This window comes from Scomber japonicus, chromosome 8 (assembly GCF_027409825.1).
Source record: "Scomber japonicus isolate fScoJap1 chromosome 8, fScoJap1.pri, whole genome shotgun sequence".
NCBI classification, from domain to species: Eukaryota; Metazoa; Chordata; class Actinopteri; order Scombriformes; family Scombridae; genus Scomber; species Scomber japonicus.
Window position 1 is genome coordinate 19,696,635 of NC_070585.1, and position 19,214 is coordinate 19,715,848.

The window sequence follows — 19,214 nt, forward strand, 5'->3', positions numbered from 1 at the left end:
CTGACATGCAGCAACGCAAACCCAAACCTCAAATGTAAAAGAAGTCAAATGTTTACAGATTTTTTAGATCCTTAAAATGACCTGTATCTATCAGTACATCAAAATTTCAAGATTCCTTGCTAAGAACTCTTCTATCCAGTCTTCAGAGCCACTTCAGCTCTGATTTGGTTGCATTCCTTTCTCACAGACTTAAAGGCGACATCAAAACTCATAAATAGTATTCAACTTAAAATCTCAGATACTTTGAGCTTTGAGTTTGCGGCTTCAAAACCTTTAACATTCCATATTTATCTCTCCATCTAAAATCTTGTGTATCAATGTGATGTGCAAAAAAACAAAAAGAAAAAAAAGAAAACATGTAAAGAGATCCTGGCATGTGATGATCTCACGAATGTTGAAGGTGTCTATTGCTTTACGAGATGCAACACCAATCAAGAGATTGTCTGGAAGTTTGCCGGAGCTCTGATCATGCCACAAATCCACTGCTACGTCGTACTGTACATTAGACTCTGAATGTGGGCTCTTCAGGTCACTCCAGGCCTGAGGGCAGTCAGCTGGATATTCTTGCAGCATCAATATTTGCAATGCTGGCAGCTTATAGCGGCTCCTGTGTGCCTGAAACGGCCCTGACCTGCTGAACTCTGAACTCTTTATCCATGTCCATTCAACATGGACAGTTACATCGTTGCTCCACTGGAGTGCGGTGTAGTGAGGCACAATTGACTATGTGAATGAGTGATTCTTCTTTTTTGAGAGGGGTTAGAATACAAAAGTTTTGTTTTAAAAAATGAAAATAGGGATGGGGTGCTATTTCTATTCAGTTACCAAGCGACACGGGTTGAGAATGGTACTATTCCCATGGTGTCGACATGCTCACGTAGAGTTGTCTACGGTCAAGTAAAGGATTGATTCCTACGTTCTAGCTATTAAAGGCTAAGTTAATATACATGTGTAAAATTATATTATTGTACGTGTGATATTTGAAAAAGATGTTATTGCATATGCATTATGTCTGTGGATATAGGCATATGTTCTTTTCAGAAAGGTTGTACACATTTGTACATTTGTATGAAACTGTTATTGGTCTGTATATATAAGACAGAGATTTTTATTGCATAAGATGGACTATATTCAAAACATTACAATACTTACTGCAGGATGGACATTGTGGACCAGTGTTCTATTGTGTTGCTTATAAGTGTATTTGGTTGTCATACAAATGCATTTATATTAAAGTGCACTTAATGCGGCTGATGCATTTGTGTCGTCATAGTCAGGCCCCCCTGTTCCTCCCTCAACCTCATCATCATCATCATCATCACCATCACCATCACCATCATCCCACCATCCCTGCCTCTTTTCCTCCCTCCCATACACTCTCCTCCATTTCTTCCCCTGGAGCGAGTTTCGCTCAGCAACAGCACTGACGCACACACATGACGAGACAGAATGAGACACTATCTGACTCAGACTGACGCACACACTTGGCGTCGAGGTTTTTTTGCGTGCGAGCATGCGCACGCACAGGCACACCAAGTTAGCCTCCCACTTATGATGATGCACACACACACGCACACACATGATAGTAGGCATATGACCCCCCCAGCACCCCTCTTTACAAATCACTGTTTCCCACATTCACTCCATGTACCTGCGACTCCATCAGCACTCAGTGTGGTGTAAGACTCCATATATAGGCATTCCTGCTCAAGAGCTCTTACTGAAACAGCCTCCCATCTATTCTCAGCCTCCATTCAGAAGGCTCAGAGAGGGGAGGGCTGGAGAGAGAGAGGAGACAAAGAAAGAGCAAGAGAAGGCTAAAATTAGAGGTACAGTAAAGAGGGATGTGGGACAAATTGATACTCTGTCCCCACAGGATGGACGGGCTGGACCAAATCAAAACAACATAAAAACACACATAACCCATCTTCTGTCAATCATGATAGATAAAAGATAGAATATTGGTTTTATGGACTGAGGTCTGTAGTATCTTTTTGGCCAAAACTATTGCACTATCATCACCTGTGCCACAGAACATACATTTAATCATTCATATCTGAAGAGGCAAAACCCTCAAAATGATACAGTTTCTCTGCAAGTGAACATTTTGTTCCATCCCTACTGCAGTGTCTGAGCTGGAAGGAAGATGAGCAGTGGAGGGAGTGATACATAGCTGACTGCTGCTATCTGCTGGCAAAGAAAAGCATTGCAGCAGAAAGGGGCATTTGTTGTGTAAGTAGCCATGTTAGGAAAAGGGCAGCCATAAGGACATTCTTCTGAATTTTATCTTAGCTTGACCAAATAAAATTCAGCATCTAACAAAGATAAAATTGGCTCTATTTGAGGTGTACATGAAGGTACAGTCTGTGTAGGGCTGGGAGATATGATTAAAATCATTGATATAATCATATTAGCAGGATCAGTATCATGATAGGGAAAATGAATGTAAATTCAAATATAAAATAATCTTGCTGTTCCAGGACATGAACAGTGTTTCATTGAGGATTGCTGTAACAAATAGTTAATTAGTTAGCTGCCAACTATTACATTAGTCAACAACTGTTTTGACAATCAGTTAATCATTTTGAGTCATTTTTAAGAAAAAAATCAAAATTCACTGATTCCACCTTCTCCAACAAATATAGTATCATATTAATTAATCATTTCTGGTATCTGTCCTCTGTGACAGTAAACTGAATATTTTTGACTTGTGGACAAAAAAAGAAGACATTTAAGGATGTCAGTTTGGATTTTGGGCATTTAATAAACCAACAACTAATGGATTAGGAGAAAACAATTGACAGATTAATTAATAAAGAATATTATCAATTAACCTGTCAATTTATTTTCTAATTGTCCTAACTCAAATGTAATAAATTGGTAAAAATAATCCAAGCTGGCATCTCCAAACTGATCATTTGGTCTGACCAATGGTCCAAAACCAAAAGACATACAATTTCAAATGATCAACACAAATTCTCACATTTGAGAATATATAACCAATGAGCGGTTGGTATTTTTTTTACTTAATAAATGACTCATTGGTAATCAAAATTGTTGACAATTCATATATTTTTCAATTAATTACACAATTATTATAATTCAAGATGTCTTATAAGAGACCAATGTTGAAAAGTGTCTGTGGACCGAAAAAGACAATGCAAAAAGGTTGAAACTTTGCCTTTTTCAGTCAGCAAGACTTTTGGAGTTACAATCCAGTGTGTGGACAATCCTTTTTTCTCCCATTTGTTTCCTGCCTAACAATGACCTAAAAATATGGGATGTGTTACACTGATAACCTGTTAATTATATTATGGCTTGCCATCATGAATCTGAGCAAAAGTTTTTAGAATAATATGTTATGATTCCACCAAAAATACATTAGTGATACTGAAAAGTGATATTGAATTATCACACAGGCCTAACCTATGTGATGAATGCTTTATATTCCAGATTGATGTATGATGTGCAGAAAACCATCTGCAAAAGCAGACAAACAGCCAAATCGCTTCAAGAAGTGTTAATAATAGATAACAACATCAAAGAGGCTGAAAGTACAAATCCTTCCAAGACAGAGAAATTACAGTTTCATTAGCTTGGCTTGGTGGAAATGAAACGCTCAGGATCATAAATATTTTCAAAATGTTAGTGGTTGTTTTTGCTGCCAAGATGGAGGGGGTGATGTAAAATCGTTATTCAAATGTCTGAAAATGCTGAAAGCACATAAATTGATTCATAAAAACAAAGACTGACAGGAAAATTCACAGTTTTTCCAATGGATTGTTTATTTGATCTGACGTACACAACATTAACAGTGTATTGTTACAAATGTAGTACACGTATAAAGTCAATATAAATAGGAATGAGGGGTTCAGTGCTGGATGTTGCAGGTCTTCACCTTTTCTTGCCTGTTGCAGCAGCGGCAGCTGCAGCAGCGGCAGCTGCAGCATCAGCTTTCAACTTCTCTGCTCTCTGCTCCATGAAGACTTTGTACTCATCAGCTGAGAGGCTGAAGAGGAAGATGGGAAAGAAAATCAGGATATTCATCTACTCAAATTGTCTGACTTACCATTAAAGGAAAATCTAACATGCAACAAAAAATTGTGAAAATTTTCACTCCTGGGCAATTTTGCTGTTCAATATTGACTACGATCCTGTGTAGATATTTACAGTGGAGATATGATGATATTTAATAGTAGAAATTTCAACTTGATAGGAGAAAATCCTTCAGCTTTAGCTGTCTGAAAGTTGAAATTTAAACATCAGTTTTTGGCATCAGTCTCCCAGAATAAAAGAGCAATAGTCTCTTTCTGGACTCACAGCAGTGCTGCAGTGTTCAACAACCATCCAGGGACAAATTCATTGTAAAAGAGGCAGAGATTCCAATTTCTCCACTGACAGTACTCTCAATAAATCATAATGCACTGAAGCCGCAACATGTGTTAACTTTTAAGTAATGTGGAGAGAGGGATTCTGGGGAAAGTACAATATGATTAACTGAAGTATGAACTGAAGGAGCAGGTTGAGGGATTGTGGTTCTGCTTGAATACTAAACTATAGCAGTTCAGGGGAAAAAATAACTGAACATCACCAATGATAAATAGTAAAAGTGTGAGCATAAACTCAGTTGGATCTGTAAGTTCACAGAGTGTAAGCAGGTGGATGTTACAGCTGTAATAAAATAAAATATAATACAATATAATATAAACTGCAATGTAATACACAAGACGTATATAACCGTTGTGGAACATATAATGTAAAAGCTTAGTTGACACCATGTTTAATAGCTGCTGATTCTTATATTTGTAAAGTAATATTTGTTTTTTTTGCACTTTTTGCTTTTATTGGATAGTTCAAATACATTTTTGAGACTGCAGTTCTTGGTGTTGTTCTGGACTGCTGGAATGTCAGTGTTTATATTTATGTATATTTATTTATGTATAAGAGGAGGGGCGTGCAAAACAATAAATATGATATGATGCCAATCGGTATTGCTAATCACATTAGACACAAAAACTAAAATTTGAACCATACATATAAATATAAATTTAGATACATTTAGAAATTCTACTATTACAATGATTATTCATTTTCAGTTTTTGTAGACACTGTCAGTGAGGTGGTGGTGTACGGTGCTACAGTGTGTATACAGTATATAATGTATGTATACATGCACTGTATAATGACTGTGTCTGGCAATGTACTGTGCATTGGTTGGGGAAATATTTTAAATTAATTTATAATTTGCAAAATGATATTACAATATTACGCTTACTGTACCAATACAGTGCAGTAAGCTGTATTGGTACAGTAAGTAGATATGAAATTTTGGTATTGTGGAATTGAACATAGTAACACAGTAATGAATATTCTCTTCTATAATCAGAGCAAAAATGGGTTTTTAATTTTCACATAGGTTGATTTTGTTCCAGAGCTTCTGTATCCATTTGAATCTAATTATACTGTATAATGCAGCTGTTCACATTATTGTGTCCAATCACTCACTTTTTGTGATTGTATCTGACCTCTAGTGGCCGTTCAGGGCAGAACAGCGCTACAGATGACACTGAACCAGCATCCTTCAAATGCAACACCACAGGCCTGTATGAAGTTTTGAAACTGTGTGTCCTTGCTCCTTTGAAGAGCTTCATGCATAATGATACCAACAGTCTACTTGCATCAGCAGCTTCTCACACTACAGTCTGTCAGGTTTATGATCGTGAGCACAGGAGCAGGACTTACTCGTTGACAATCTTGATACCCAGCGACTTGGCCGAGCCGATGATGCTTTTGACGACAGTCTCGAGGGAGGCATTTCTCATTTTGAAGCAATCGTCCTGGGCTTTCACCTGGGCTATTTCATACACCGTTCTTACTGACACCATCCCCGCTGTCTCGTGACCTTCACACACACACACACACACACACAAAAAAGAGACAGTACAGTATGAATGAAGCAAATGCAAAATTCAATAAGCGCACAAGCAAAAATTTTGACACAAAAGAGGACAAATAATCAGTATGTGGGTGTGTTGTAGAAGGTGCAGGGCTGGTATTACGAGTCAATGACTGAATCGAGGCTGGAGAAACTATAGATCAGAGCATAAAAGTGGGAAATCCATAATTCTCTTTCTATAACGCACCACCGTTGCCACTTCCTTCCTCTGCTCCAGTGCTCTCGCATGTCATGAATATAACATCAATCAGAGCAAACCTCAAGACTGAGCTGATGGGAGTGGTGTGTGTCTGTTACATGATGGGCTCAGTGGGTGTAAATTGGGAGTGAGAGCAGATACAATCATCTCACCTGTCTTTCCAGCCCCTTTCTCAATGCCCGCCGCTTGCTTGAGGAAGTAAGACACTGTGGGCTGGCCGATTTTCAGGTCATAAGTTCTGTCAGGCTGCAGAAACAAAAAAGAATTGAAATTTTATGTATGAAAATGTTACCGCAGTGTCCTCAATGGTAGCCAAGAACCTGTCCATGACTCCTGATGATCACAGAAATTACACACAGATCTTCAAACAAAATTAAACCATAATTCACTGAGCAAAAGCACAGTCATGGGGCTTTACTTCAAGGGTTCACTTTTATAAAAATCAGACAAATTTCTGTATGTTCCTAACTGAGGTAAGAACTTTGGACCTAAAATCCACAAAAGGCACTTTGAGAGAAGTCCAGTCACTAAGCCCCTGAAAATCATTTATTTCTGTAATAATACCAGCTTCCAGGTTTCTCTTAATTCAACCAGCCTGATGAAAAAAGTTGACTTGAGCAGGAAAAAAGAGGTTAATTGACAAACAAAACGATTTTCTTCTTGCCTTGCCTTGCCATCAGAAGAAAATCGTCCTTAACTAAGATTGAGGAGAAGTTCACAGAAGTTACAGAACGCCTTGAACATTGAATTACAGGCAAGAAAAGTCAACAGTCGCAAAAAAGAACACTGAACAGCTTAATGCAAAGTTAATTGACATGGAAGGACGCAGACACAGGGTTAACATTAGCTTTCACAGATTAAGTGAAGTGGAGGGTGATGATCCAGTGCGCTACTTTGAATCATAGTTATCATCCTTCCTGGAAATGGAGACTAAACGAGGCATTATTAAAATTGAATGGGTGCAACGCAGGTTTGAAAGACTCAGGTGGTTGTTATCAAGCTTCATAACTGTACTGACAAAGTTAATGGCTGCAGAAAAGGCAAAGAATGAGCTTTATGTAAAATAAAAGCAAGTTAATATTCTCATCAGCTCTATCAGGGTGAAGTTTGCAGTACATGCAGTACCCTGCTATTCTTGGACTGACATGCAGAAAAGATACACAAATTCAGATCCCCAAAGATGTTTAAAATCTCCTGGATAAGATCGATTGAACTTGATGCTGGATGGTATGATGTGCAGTAACTTTCCCTCTTACAGCCTTTTACATGAGCAAAGAAAAGGTCAGAAAACTGGTACACTACACTTATGGATATTTGGACTTGTGAAAGTGTGGCTATTAGCTTATTGTTATTTATTTATTTTTTAAGACTGCACATTTTGTGAATAGGCGGCAGATCTATTTGGCCTAGCCCTTGATTGGATCCCAGTTAAAGGAGGATGGAGTTACATAAAATGGATTAGGAGTTTAGAGGGAAAGTCTGGTGATTGGTTTAACCCTTTTTGGTGAGAATAACCTTTTGTTTGTTTCTTTTTTCAGGCTTCCCCTGGTTAAACTTCTCTTGGTATTACATAGGTTACTTTTTTTTTCTTTTTACCTCTTTTTGTCACTAAATGCTGGTGTGTGTATTATGAGTTTACATGTGTATCTCACAATGTCCATTTGCAATGCATTTCATATTCCACCCTGCATGAGACACACATTTTTATACTAAAGTAATTATTGATTATGTGATTGTATTATATAATTGTATTACTGTGAGTAAAATCAAAGTTACTTCACTTAATGTAAGGTTGGATATAAAGCATGAAGAGTTTTTTTTTTGTTGAAAAAATATTACTCAAATTTCCCTACTTCAAGAGACACACTTGAATGATTCAGAACACCCGAAGCTAAAAAAAAATAGCTGGTCTGGTCGAGTTGATAACTTCTCCTCTTCTTCAAAAAGAAAAGGTGTGGCCATATTAATACATAAAAGTCTGCCTCTCACAATAGAACTCATTGTAGAGGATGAAAAGGGCTTTGTTTGCATTTCTGTTTTTTTATTTTATTTAAGAAGCACTTTAGTTTTGGTTTGGTTATTTTAGGAGGCGACTACATCTGTGTCTTGAATCCTGTAGTTGATTATTTCCTTATTTCTACTATCATATTAGACAGAACTGGGAGATCTACAGTTGGCTCTAGTACACAAAGTGATCACTCACCTATTTTTATTAAAATTTGTCCACCATACAGAGACCCTTTCAAGAGGCACTGGCAGCTGAATCCGTCTCTCTTGAGTAATGATACTTTCTATACTTATCTTAACGAGCAATTTACGAGAAAGCAAAAGATAGAGACGGTGACGGTGACCCATCCATGGTATGGGAAGCTGCCAAAGCATTTATCAGAGATTCTATTATATCTTTTGTGGCTGAAAAGAAGAGGGAGGAACTGGCAACTCAGCTCAAGCTTGAATCTGAATTAAAAGCCTCAGAAGCACAAACAGGAAACAAGACCTTTGGGGTAAATATACAGTATCTGGTCTCATGATGAGAATGTATGTTGACTCTTTCAAAAAGACAGGCAATCTCAAACCTTAACTGTGGCTGATATCCCTTTGATACTATCCAATTTAAGTAGCTCTTATAGGCCTGTCAGCCTCTTTAATGTTGACCGAATTGAGCAGACTATTCCTAAAGTCAATCAACATAATACATCAAGCTGAAATAGCCTCAACAAAAAAATATTGTTATCTCTCTCAATGCTGAAAAAGCATTCAATAAGTTTGAATGGAATCACTTATTTGCTTAACAATTTTTGGTTAGGAGACACGTTTATTAAGTGGATTTGGCTTTTGCACCATGCACCAAGAGCAAGGATTATTGTGAATGGAGTACACAGAGAGGAACAAGTCAAGGCTGTTCCCCTCTCCCCACTACCGTTTGCCTTGACTATTGAACCACTTGCAAAAGCCATAACTGGTCATGATGATAATGAGGGTATTAACCTGGGCAAAAGCATTTACAAAATTGCAATATATGCAGATGATATCTTATTTGTATCAAGCCCAGAAACATCTTTAGGTACTATTCTGAAGATTATACATTGTATTTTAGCTCTTTTTCTGGTTATAAGATAAACCTTCACCTTGGTTTATCTGGGCTCGTACAAGGACACTGCTAGTCTTATAAAAACTCAATTTAAGTTGTCTCTCAGTGGTTTATCTTGTCTTGGCATATTTGTCTGCCCTAATGTATGTGCACTGCACAAATTAAATATGACTCCTCTCTTAAAAGTTGTGAAGGCAGACTTGGAACGCTGGGTTAATCTTCCTATTTCTTGGATGGTAGGATAAGCTTAATTAGAATGAATATATTACCACATATTCTTTATCCAACACAGATGATACCATTTTATATGGAAAGAAAACAGGAAAAGGGGCAGAATTTTGTCGAGGTTCATACGAAGAGGGAGAAAGGCAGGACTGAGATTTACAGTTCTGCAATTACCCAAAATGTCTGATGGGCTTGCATTACCAAATATTCTATTTTATAACAGTACAAATCATGCCAGAATTGCTGCGCAGCGGCTTAATGAGTACTTGGAAATAACTGATAGTTGTGATAGCTGCTGCTGTACTCCTTTTACTATGCTAAGTCTCCTCACAAAGGATATCACTGAAGCGCCAGCAGCTATTACTCAAAACTCTTTAATAAGTACTACTATACGTTCCTGGCACAATATTATGAGATTCTGGGGTAGAAATAACAAGATGTCTTTCCTCACCCTTTTAATACAAAATGCTGAAATTTCACCAGGTATAGATGGCACTGTGTTTAATTGGTGGCATTACGATTATTCATGATGCCATTTCATCACACTCAGACTAAATATTGAATACTTTTATAACATTTTTTGACAGGAACTTGAGATATGTTTTGACCTGTGGCAGCTCAGTGGTTGGGAACTAACTGGGCACAGTAAATAGCCCACATGCTTGTTTTGTGGTCAGTAGGGATTCAGGCCTACAGGGAGTAGAGTCACTGCTGAAGTTGAGCAAAAGAAGAAAAACATCTCTCTTAAAGCGCCGGCACGACTACAATACATAAACCAGAAGGCAGTGCAGAGCAAAACAAAAATCAATAACTATAAGCCTGTACCCAAACTCATAAGATACTCAGCACAGAATGAGGATAAAATCTATACTTGATGAATAAAATATTATACTTTGTGTTGCAGATGAGCATAGAAAACAGATAAGGTACTGTATCTGTTCATTTAGACATATAAAGTTGGATTATTTTCCAAAAAATATCTAATGTTGTGTCAAAGGGTTCAGTGGGATGGAGTATAAGAGAAAGCCTGAAATTGTATGTCCAAAACAAAAACAAGTCAGGCCATTTATTACAAATGATACTATAGACTGGACTGACTTTCCTCAAGGTTTCCCAGCATGAAACATCAATCAATTCAGTATTTCTGAGAGCTATTTAAGGGTGTTTTCTCATTTTGCTAAAAAAAACAAACACCAAATGGCATTGGCACATAATGGTGGTTAATATCTATGATTGCTTTTGTTTATTCAAACAAAGAATAACTAACTAATGGTCATAGCACAACCACATTGTTATGAATGTTAGTATTATTACAAAAAAGGAATAAGACCAATATGTGTTTTCCTCGGGATCTTTCACAAAAAAGTGTGCCTTGAATTTTCTGAGAATGTATTTCCTTTTCCTGTGGTATTTCTTCTGCCCCCATAAATCAGGAGCACCCGGTTTATGTTTCATCCCTCCCAGATCCAAGAAGTGCAATTTTTTATACCTTGAGCCCAATTCCTTACAGTGTTGACTGTCAGTTTGTGTAGTAGTGACTTTACCATTGTGTTTTATTGAAGCCTAGATAGGTTTGTGACTCGACTCTAAACAAAAAAGAAGTTTATCATTTTGTGGGCAGTGCAACAATCTGTTAAAACAAAACAGACATACTATCACCCGCTAATGTAGTTATGGTGAACGCTGAGGCAAATAGCTGCCTATGAATAAAGTAGATACAAAGCTACATTAGCATTCATTTGGAGTCGTGTTTCTGGCCACCTGGCAAATTTAAGTTCTACATGCACTCTGCTTTTAGCTTTGTCTTTGATCTCCAGAAACTCTGGAGGGAAATGTTTAGCTAGTGCTGGGAAGCATATAGTTGGGTTATCAGAGATTTTTTGCTAAAACAGCCGACTGCTGTGTTTGAAAAGATGTTCATCAGAGAGGTGAAAGAATAAAAACAGCTGGAAAACCAAAACAAAGAGCCTTCATATGATACAATGCTTACAGAAAATATTTTAACTGTATTTTGACGAAATCATTCATGTGTTCACATTATTTTGTCCACCTTTTGTGTGTGTGTTCAGCTCTGTGCTGCTGCACATCTGCTCTCCAGCTTCCTTCCCTCACCATCCTCCCCTCAGGGCCAAATTAAAAATAATCTCTTCAGCCTTGCCGACTTATTCTGACCCTTTTATTTAATTTAGATTCATTCTCTGGCCAAACACCTTTATTAACTAAAATCTGACATATCGATCCAATCAATAAATCATCTGAAGGAGGTTTTCTTTGGATCATCTGTTTCCTGTCACGTAAAAAACAAACAAAAAACCATGGAAATAAACTGCAGGCTGAGCTCAGAAGGGACTACAGCGCAGGTGATTTGTCATCAGAGTCACGTTATCTAACAGAGGTGACCTTTCGACAAGGCAACAGAATTTCTTCTCTATCTATGAAAAGCTATTGGTTGTAAAGGTCCAAAGAGTGTTGTTGTTTTCTCCTTCTGTTTAGAAGATCAAACACATTTAGTGCATCAGCCTTTTTCTGACTGAGAAAGAAAAACAGACACTGAAAAATGAGCAAGTGTAGGGACAATTACTGGAGAATACATGAAAGTAACAGTTTGGTATTTTGGAAAATACGCTTATTCACTTAAATGTATAAATATTGATAACAGTAAACAGTGTGTGAGAACAAAGCTACAGTTTGTAGTGTCATAATGTAATAAAAATGGCAATGCAACATATTTCCAAACTCAGTTCAGGTATGGCTCCATCGGCGGAATGAGCACATCTGCCTAATCGAAGTTGACTGGACATCGCACTGACACAGGGAGCGTACCCTTGAATTCGGTCGTGCTTCACTGGAACATTTGTAGGATGGACGTGTAATGTGACTGGACCTTTACCGGCTGTTCAGTTAATTCCTCACCAATAATGATTATCTGATTAGCTTAGCATCAGTAACATGACAAGTTTGGTCAGATTTTGGATCTCTCCACATGTTGAAATGTTACCTTGCGAGACAGCTCGATTAACAAAATGATATCATCACCAGATCATGCAAGAATCCATGTTGTTAGGCTTAAAGTTACAAGCTTCCTTCTGAACCAACTCTGGTTCAGACCAATGCACGATTTTTGTGATTTTCACATCCAGCTGTCTGGCCAGGTAAGACGATGATAGACGGATGGTTCATTCAATCACCTGCCAAGTAATTTCTGAAAGTGCACGTTGTTTCCAAATAGTTTCTGTGTAACAAACCATCTGGCATGTCAGGATAGAACCGGTGTGCATTAGGCTTTAGTACAGTAGGAGTGACACTGTTAATTTAAATAATCTAGCTGGCTGCACTTACGTTTTTTTGTCTTTCCAAAACCTCTAACTCCAGCTGCAAATGTTAGCATATCCGGCTAACGAGCTTGCTACCTACAGTAGTAACCAAGTGTTCCTGTCCTGTTAACTGACCACTACTACTACCATTAACTGACTACAATAGCTTGTGGGGTTATAGGTTATATTAAGGTCAAGATTAAATTGAAAAATGCCTTTGAAAGCCTTTTAGATCACATCCCCTGTCATACTGTGCACCTATTTAACAAAATGTGATAAAAAAAAAAAAACAACTCTGTTACTAATTATACACTGCAACACAAGAAGGCGGCAGTTTCTTTATTTCCTCGTCTCCTACACAGATCATCACCAGACATTTTGTTAATTTTATACATATAACCCCAGTGACTCCAGCCTGCAGCTCTGCTCAATATGAAATATTACTGTTTTAGTATGGATTACACAACAAGATACAATCTTGTTGAAACAATGATGTTAATTAGTGAGCTTCAGATGTGTTGGAAGATGTATTTCTTAACTTTGGCGAGAGCCAGGCGGGCTGTTTTTCCCCTCTAGCGTCCATTCTTTATGCTAAGATAAGCTAATCACCTCCCGGCTCCAGCTCCATAGTTAATCACAGACATGGCAGTGGTATTGATCTTTTCATCTCACTCTCAGCAAGTGTATTTCTCTAAATGTTGAGCTGTTCCTTCACAGTGAGATGAAAGGTGTTGTGAGAGGCGCTAAAAGCTACTGCCAAGGCTGAGGTGAAAGGCATCTCAGAAACAGCTGTCTCAGATGCAGGAACATGTTGCACGCCTACATTAAACATCACATATAAAGAGTTTTAGAGTGCAGTGTGGACAGAGCAAGCGCTACACTGCAAACCACCAGCAGATGGCACTGATCGGCAGCAGCGAGGCCCCATGTGACGGTAGAGCTGTTGCTGGATATTGCATGTCAAAATAAATTCATGCTTTTTACAGGATTAGACTTCCACTCCTTACATCACAAACCTCATTACAACACACATATATATTCAGCTCAAAGGATACAACTCCTGATTTGAGACAACGCACAAACTGTTGGTGGTTGTGTTAAAAAAAAACAAAAAAAAAAACTACAAGCTCTTTTCTGAGTAATTCACATCTCTGGAATACACTTAATGCTTCTTGACTCTTAGTTCCTCTGGGTATTGCTTCATTAATGAATACAAATGGAAAGGCTTACTTTAATGGTAGAGTATGAATAATGGAAGTGCTCTGGTAATGTTATGCAGCTGGTGGAATTAACCACAGTTGTGGGAGAGAGCGGTACTAAGTGTGAAAGGTCATGAATGGGTTAGAGAGACCCACACAAACACAGACGCACCTTCACGTTGATCTTAACTGTGAGCGGGATGCCCTCCTTCAGCTCCTTCGTTTTCTCATTGAAGTCCTTGCAGAATTGTCCAATGGGGATTCCTCTCTATATGAGAAAAGAGAAAATAAACACGGAAAAAATGAAGCGTGGATTTCTTTAAAATGTATGAGGAGTCTGAGCTCACAAACATTTCAACTGAAAGTCACTCGTGTCACACTGTGCTGTCAGAATACAGATGCCTGGGCTGCTGTCAGTCAATCAATCACAGAGCTTCAGAGAGGTCTGACTATATTTGCACACATGAACGGCTCGGGGAATGGGCATCTGATGGGATGTTAGTGTGACTAGCAGGAGTGTGTTTATGTGCCATAACATTTTGGTGGAGATATTTTTATACTTCATGTTAGTTTTTCTTGTTATATTCACACTGAAATGCATCTGTGTGAGTACAGTTTTCTGTTGTTCCAGACAAAAGTGTTTGTGTGTATCTGTCACTCGAGCTATGACTGAATGCATGTTTGTGCCCAGAGCCAGAGAAACCCAGTGATGAATGAGCCTCCCATTTTCCAGCTCCTGCGAGGCCAACCAGAGCGAAAGCAAAATGGATGGGTGACATTAAGTCAACACCCGGCCAACGCTGCTCCTTTGCACCATTCCTCTTTGGAGATGACTTCAGTGGCAAAGACTAATAAAGAATCTAATTATTACTGCTGAAATTTACACTGACCTTCACCCGCCATCCTTCCCGAAGGCAACATACTGATTGAAATGTTCACTTCTGAAATGAAGGAATGAAAAAAGGGCTTTTATATACAGTTTAATGGACTCATGAGCTTCTATTGCTCCACGACGGAGCACACTGAGCAGAGCACAGCCCTCTGATTCTAATAAAGGATCTGATGAAGAGTCAGTCATCCTGAGATGTTCTCCGATGACAGGACGGGGAAGACATTTATTTGAACTTAACGGAGCATAAAGTTCTCTGAACATTTCCACTAAAGGCCTCAAAAGCACCTGATGAATGCTAATCAGACGCTGGATCTGCACAACACTACCACTTCATTAGTGTCTGAAATGCGACTCATTACTCACTGGAGATGTGCATCCGCTGACACAATAACAACAAACAGATTGAAATTTCGGCACGTCATACGAGTCAACGCAGTTTATTGTTTCAGAGCTGATGGGTGCTATTTGAATTACAATATCCTACTAATGAAATGAAACGCAGCTATGTCCCTGGAGGCCTCACTACGCTCTACCTCTTCCCTCCTCCCTCCTCTCCCGTGCTTATTAATAGTAATCCCATGTCAACCTTGCTACCTTCTACCCATGGTCTTCCCTCCCACCACTTCCCATAAAACAACACAGCAAGGGTAAACAAGCAGGGAGGGAGCACTGAAAGAAAGTCTAATTAAATATGGATTAATATAAAGGCTGTGATGTTGGGCATGAGTCAAAGCAAACCCTCGGGCTCTGCCTCACACATTCAATTCCCGTTCCTTTCCTTCTGTTCAGCCCATGTCAGATAATGATCTCTCCCACCGACTCAGACGGCCCTTTCATGCTGCACAATATCATGAAAGGGCCTTCCTGACCAGCCAGAGATAATGCCTGATGGTTCTAAAATGTGCTTAAGCACGGACAGCGAGACATTATGCAGACAGTGGAGCGACTGTGCTAAAGATAGACAGAGGCAAACCTTCACAGGGCCTCCCTGACCAGACAGTCCTTTTCTGCTAATAGGGCTTAAACAAACAATGAAAAAAAGACTAAAGAGTGGCAAATAAGAGAAAGACTAGCCTGAGGAGGAGAGACACAGCCCACTTGGGGTTGGCACACAGTTTGCCCTAAGCTCTACACACAATTAAATAAGCAGCAGAGACAGGTAATCATATTTTAATTAAGCTGTTCCACAAGAGTTCAGGCATCTCAACTTCTGAAGATGACAGTGTGAGCAAGTTTTATTTTGGCCTCTGGCTATTTAATAGTTTAACTGCAGTAATAACAGCGATTAGACCATGTTGGTAATTGCAATCAGAGTCCTTAAATGTGGCGGAGGGCTGACGTGCCATGAAAGCAAGGTTCAAGGTTAGTTCCTCCAACTTCCCATGACATTTATCAGAGAGAGGAGGACTGGAACAGTAACATTCATGCCCCGGCCAAATCGCTAACCCCGCTCACTGGATCTGAGCATCTAATCATCCTCGAGTCCGAGCTGCTGGATAAATCCTCTCTCCTTCACCATGACTGATTAGAGCCGGGCGCTCTCCAGTATAAAATGGCTGCAGCCCATCACCCCAGGCGGGGCCTTCCACACTGCCTGTGGACGAGGACATTCAGCCGCACATCTTCAAAGACTTCTGAGATCCTAGGCACTGGGATTAAACGCTAATCTACGAAGATATTGCTCGCCGTCAAAAACCAGCAGCGACAGTGGTGAGTAATTGCTATATGATCCATTCAAGATCAGCGCAGCAGAGTCTTATTACTCATAATTATGGGAGCAATTAGGCATTTGCAATTAAAATCTGAGAAATGTCCATTTGATTTGACCCTTCCACCATATTCTCTGCAGTCTTTTTTGACACTCCCTCCGTGTTAATGTGATTGGCTTTTCAGCTTCAGTAACTCTTTTTAACAAGATGTAGCACTGGTGTGGCGTGTGTGTGTGTGAGTGTGTGTGTGTGTGTGTGTGTGTGTGTGTGTGTGTGTGTGGAGGGGAGGAAACTTGATGGGAGAAGAGGAGCGACAAGAATGGGAAAGAGCGAGAGAGAGAGAGACAGCTGAGGTGTATTAAAGTTGTCAGAATGCAGGCAATGATCGTGGTCAATATTTGAACAATGAGAAGGAGGTCTGTTTGACTGAGGTGAATGACGGGAGAGAAGTAAAGCGAGGGCCGCAGGAGGTCCTCATGAATATGGGCGAGTGTGTGTGTGTATGTTTATGTATGAATACTTCAGCCTCATTTCAATCTTGTTTCAATCTGACAAGACTATCAGCTGAAGAGTGGGTATGTGTGCATATTTTAGCTGCCAGGGACTGCTGACGGTGAGGAAGTATTCGTTGTGTGTGGCCGCAGGTGTCTCTGCATCTGAGAGAAAAGGGGGAAAAAAGAAAGAGAAAATAAGGAGGAGGAGGAGGAGGTGGAGAGAGAGGAATAGATGGAGGGAGAGTAGGTCAAGAGAAGCATTGTGCTTATGGAAGCGTGGCAAACATGGAGATAAAGGACACAGACGTAAGGATAAGGCCTTGGGGCAGGAGGCAGGATTAATTGCCCCTGGCACACAAGGCCACTGGATAGATTGCCCCGGGTGGTCGACACGAAGGAGGGCTGTGATGCGGCAACGAAGGTGTTACAGTGTAGAGAGGGTGGTGGGAGGTGAGGTTAATTAAACTCTTCAGTGTGAAACACTCTCATTCATTACCTTCATTACCTTGTTCATTTAATCTGCTCCTGTGTTGGCATTTTATCACATTCAGCCTCATTGTGGCGTCATACAGCTGATTAGGTTTCATGTTGAACGCCCTCAGCTACAGCCCGCCAGCCCTTCGAAGGGGGTAACTGAGAGTGCCCACCGCCGGAAAGGCTGAACAGCGGGTCAGTTTAGGCACTACCGCACACAGCAAAGAGCACAGAATAAATTGAGTTCACGCTGGACGTACATTTTACTTGATTTTCCACTCTGGAATGACTGGATTAGTCTTAAAAGTGGAAAATGAAAACGATTTCACCCCCAGTCTCCAGTGAACTGTGCTGAGGCCAATATACAGCCCCGAATAAAAGAACTGAGGAGTGCTGCTCAAACAGGCATGAGTGCAGAACTGACGGAGCGAACCACTCATCTTCCGAACGACAAAAACAAGCCAAAACTTCTCAACACAGTTTCTGCTGTCTGGGAGTTTGCTTAAAATAGACACAGCCTTCATGGTTAGTCTGCACCTGGCCCAAAAAGAAAATGTCCTGTTTGAGGGCATGGTGAAAGTGAGCAGGTGACGGTGGAACAAAATGGATTGCATCACGACAAAACATTCGATTTTCAACTCCATTAGGTCCCCCTCAGAGTCTTGACAGTGTTGTGCTTTTCGCCACTTCACATGATTAATCACGTGTGGAGGCTGCAGCAGAAACACAGGAGCCTGAACTGCAGGCAGCTGAGGCTCCACACTGGAGACGACTGAAGAATCACACTATTCGCTGACAAGTGGAAGACAGACACAAAGAAAGAGAGCCAGTGGTTGGAGCAGCCTGGAAACAACATATTCTGCAACAACAACTGGTAGCAATATTTTAACCCAGCTTTGCTGAGTAAGTTTGTAATAGAGTCAGAGGGATGATGGTACATTTTGCCTACTAAAGGTGGTGTTTAATTCATGGCTCAGACTCCGAAATGACACAGAGAGCGCGGACGGAGAGGAGGAAGGTTAAGCGATTGAATCCTCCATGTTAGCCGTGTTTGTGGAGGTCAGCCTCGGGTCTGACGTGGAGCATGGAGCACTGTTGACGCCTTTAGCATTCTTATACATTCTGTAACCCAATGTGTCCTTCCAAACTTCCCCAATCATGTCCGAAGCAAAAAACTGATGACTGCACAATACCGTGGACAGCTTGCCCGACTGGCTGCCCCTCGCCCTCCTCTGCTATTCTCGCTGTCCATTTTTCCTGCCTTGCCCCCCCTTCCTCCTCCATCCTGAATGTGAGCCAATGTGCAGAGTGACCTTCAACCACACCCACAGTGAACAAAAAAAAAGAAAGAAAGAAAGGAGATAGAAGCAGGAAGGAGGATAGAATGGGATAAACATGAGGAAACAAGTGATGAAGAACAAAAAAAAAGCCCCATGCTGAAGTGAGGAAAATGGAAAATCTCTCTTCTCTTGGAAGTCAGCGGAGCGCATAGCTGAATCTGACAAGAAAGATGACTCTTCATCCCCTTTCTCACCAGTCTGATTAAACCTCTCACTCTAAAATGAACCCGGCACACTGAGAGCCACAGAATAAAGGGAGTCGAGCCTTTGCAAAAGCCACAGAAGGGAAACCCTACAGATACACTTGACGGAGCAGGACCT

At 40.1% G+C, this 19,214-nt stretch overlaps 2 protein-coding genes across 2 annotated transcripts in view; both read right to left on the reverse strand.

Annotated features, from left to right (window-relative positions):
* atl3 (atlastin 3) overlaps window positions 1-7,739 on the reverse strand; it is a 90,524-nt gene extending 82,785 nt beyond the window's left edge. The window contains exon 1 of the mRNA XM_053323435.1: window positions 7,730-7,739. The gene's annotated coding sequence lies outside the window, so the exon portion shown is untranslated. The remainder of the gene's footprint in view (window positions 1-7,729) is intronic.
* mrpl11 (mitochondrial ribosomal protein L11) overlaps window positions 3,761-19,214 on the reverse strand; it is a 42,798-nt gene continuing 27,344 nt past the window's right edge. The window contains exons 3-6 of the mRNA XM_053323456.1: window positions 14,157-14,252; window positions 6,308-6,401; window positions 5,743-5,902; window positions 3,761-4,009 (exon numbers count right to left, since the gene is read on the reverse strand). Of these exons, the coding sequence (XP_053179431.1) occupies window positions 3,895-4,009; window positions 5,743-5,902; window positions 6,308-6,401; window positions 14,157-14,252 (465 nt within the window). The 3' untranslated portion in view covers window positions 3,761-3,894. The remainder of the gene's footprint in view (window positions 4,010-5,742; window positions 5,903-6,307; window positions 6,402-14,156; window positions 14,253-19,214) is intronic.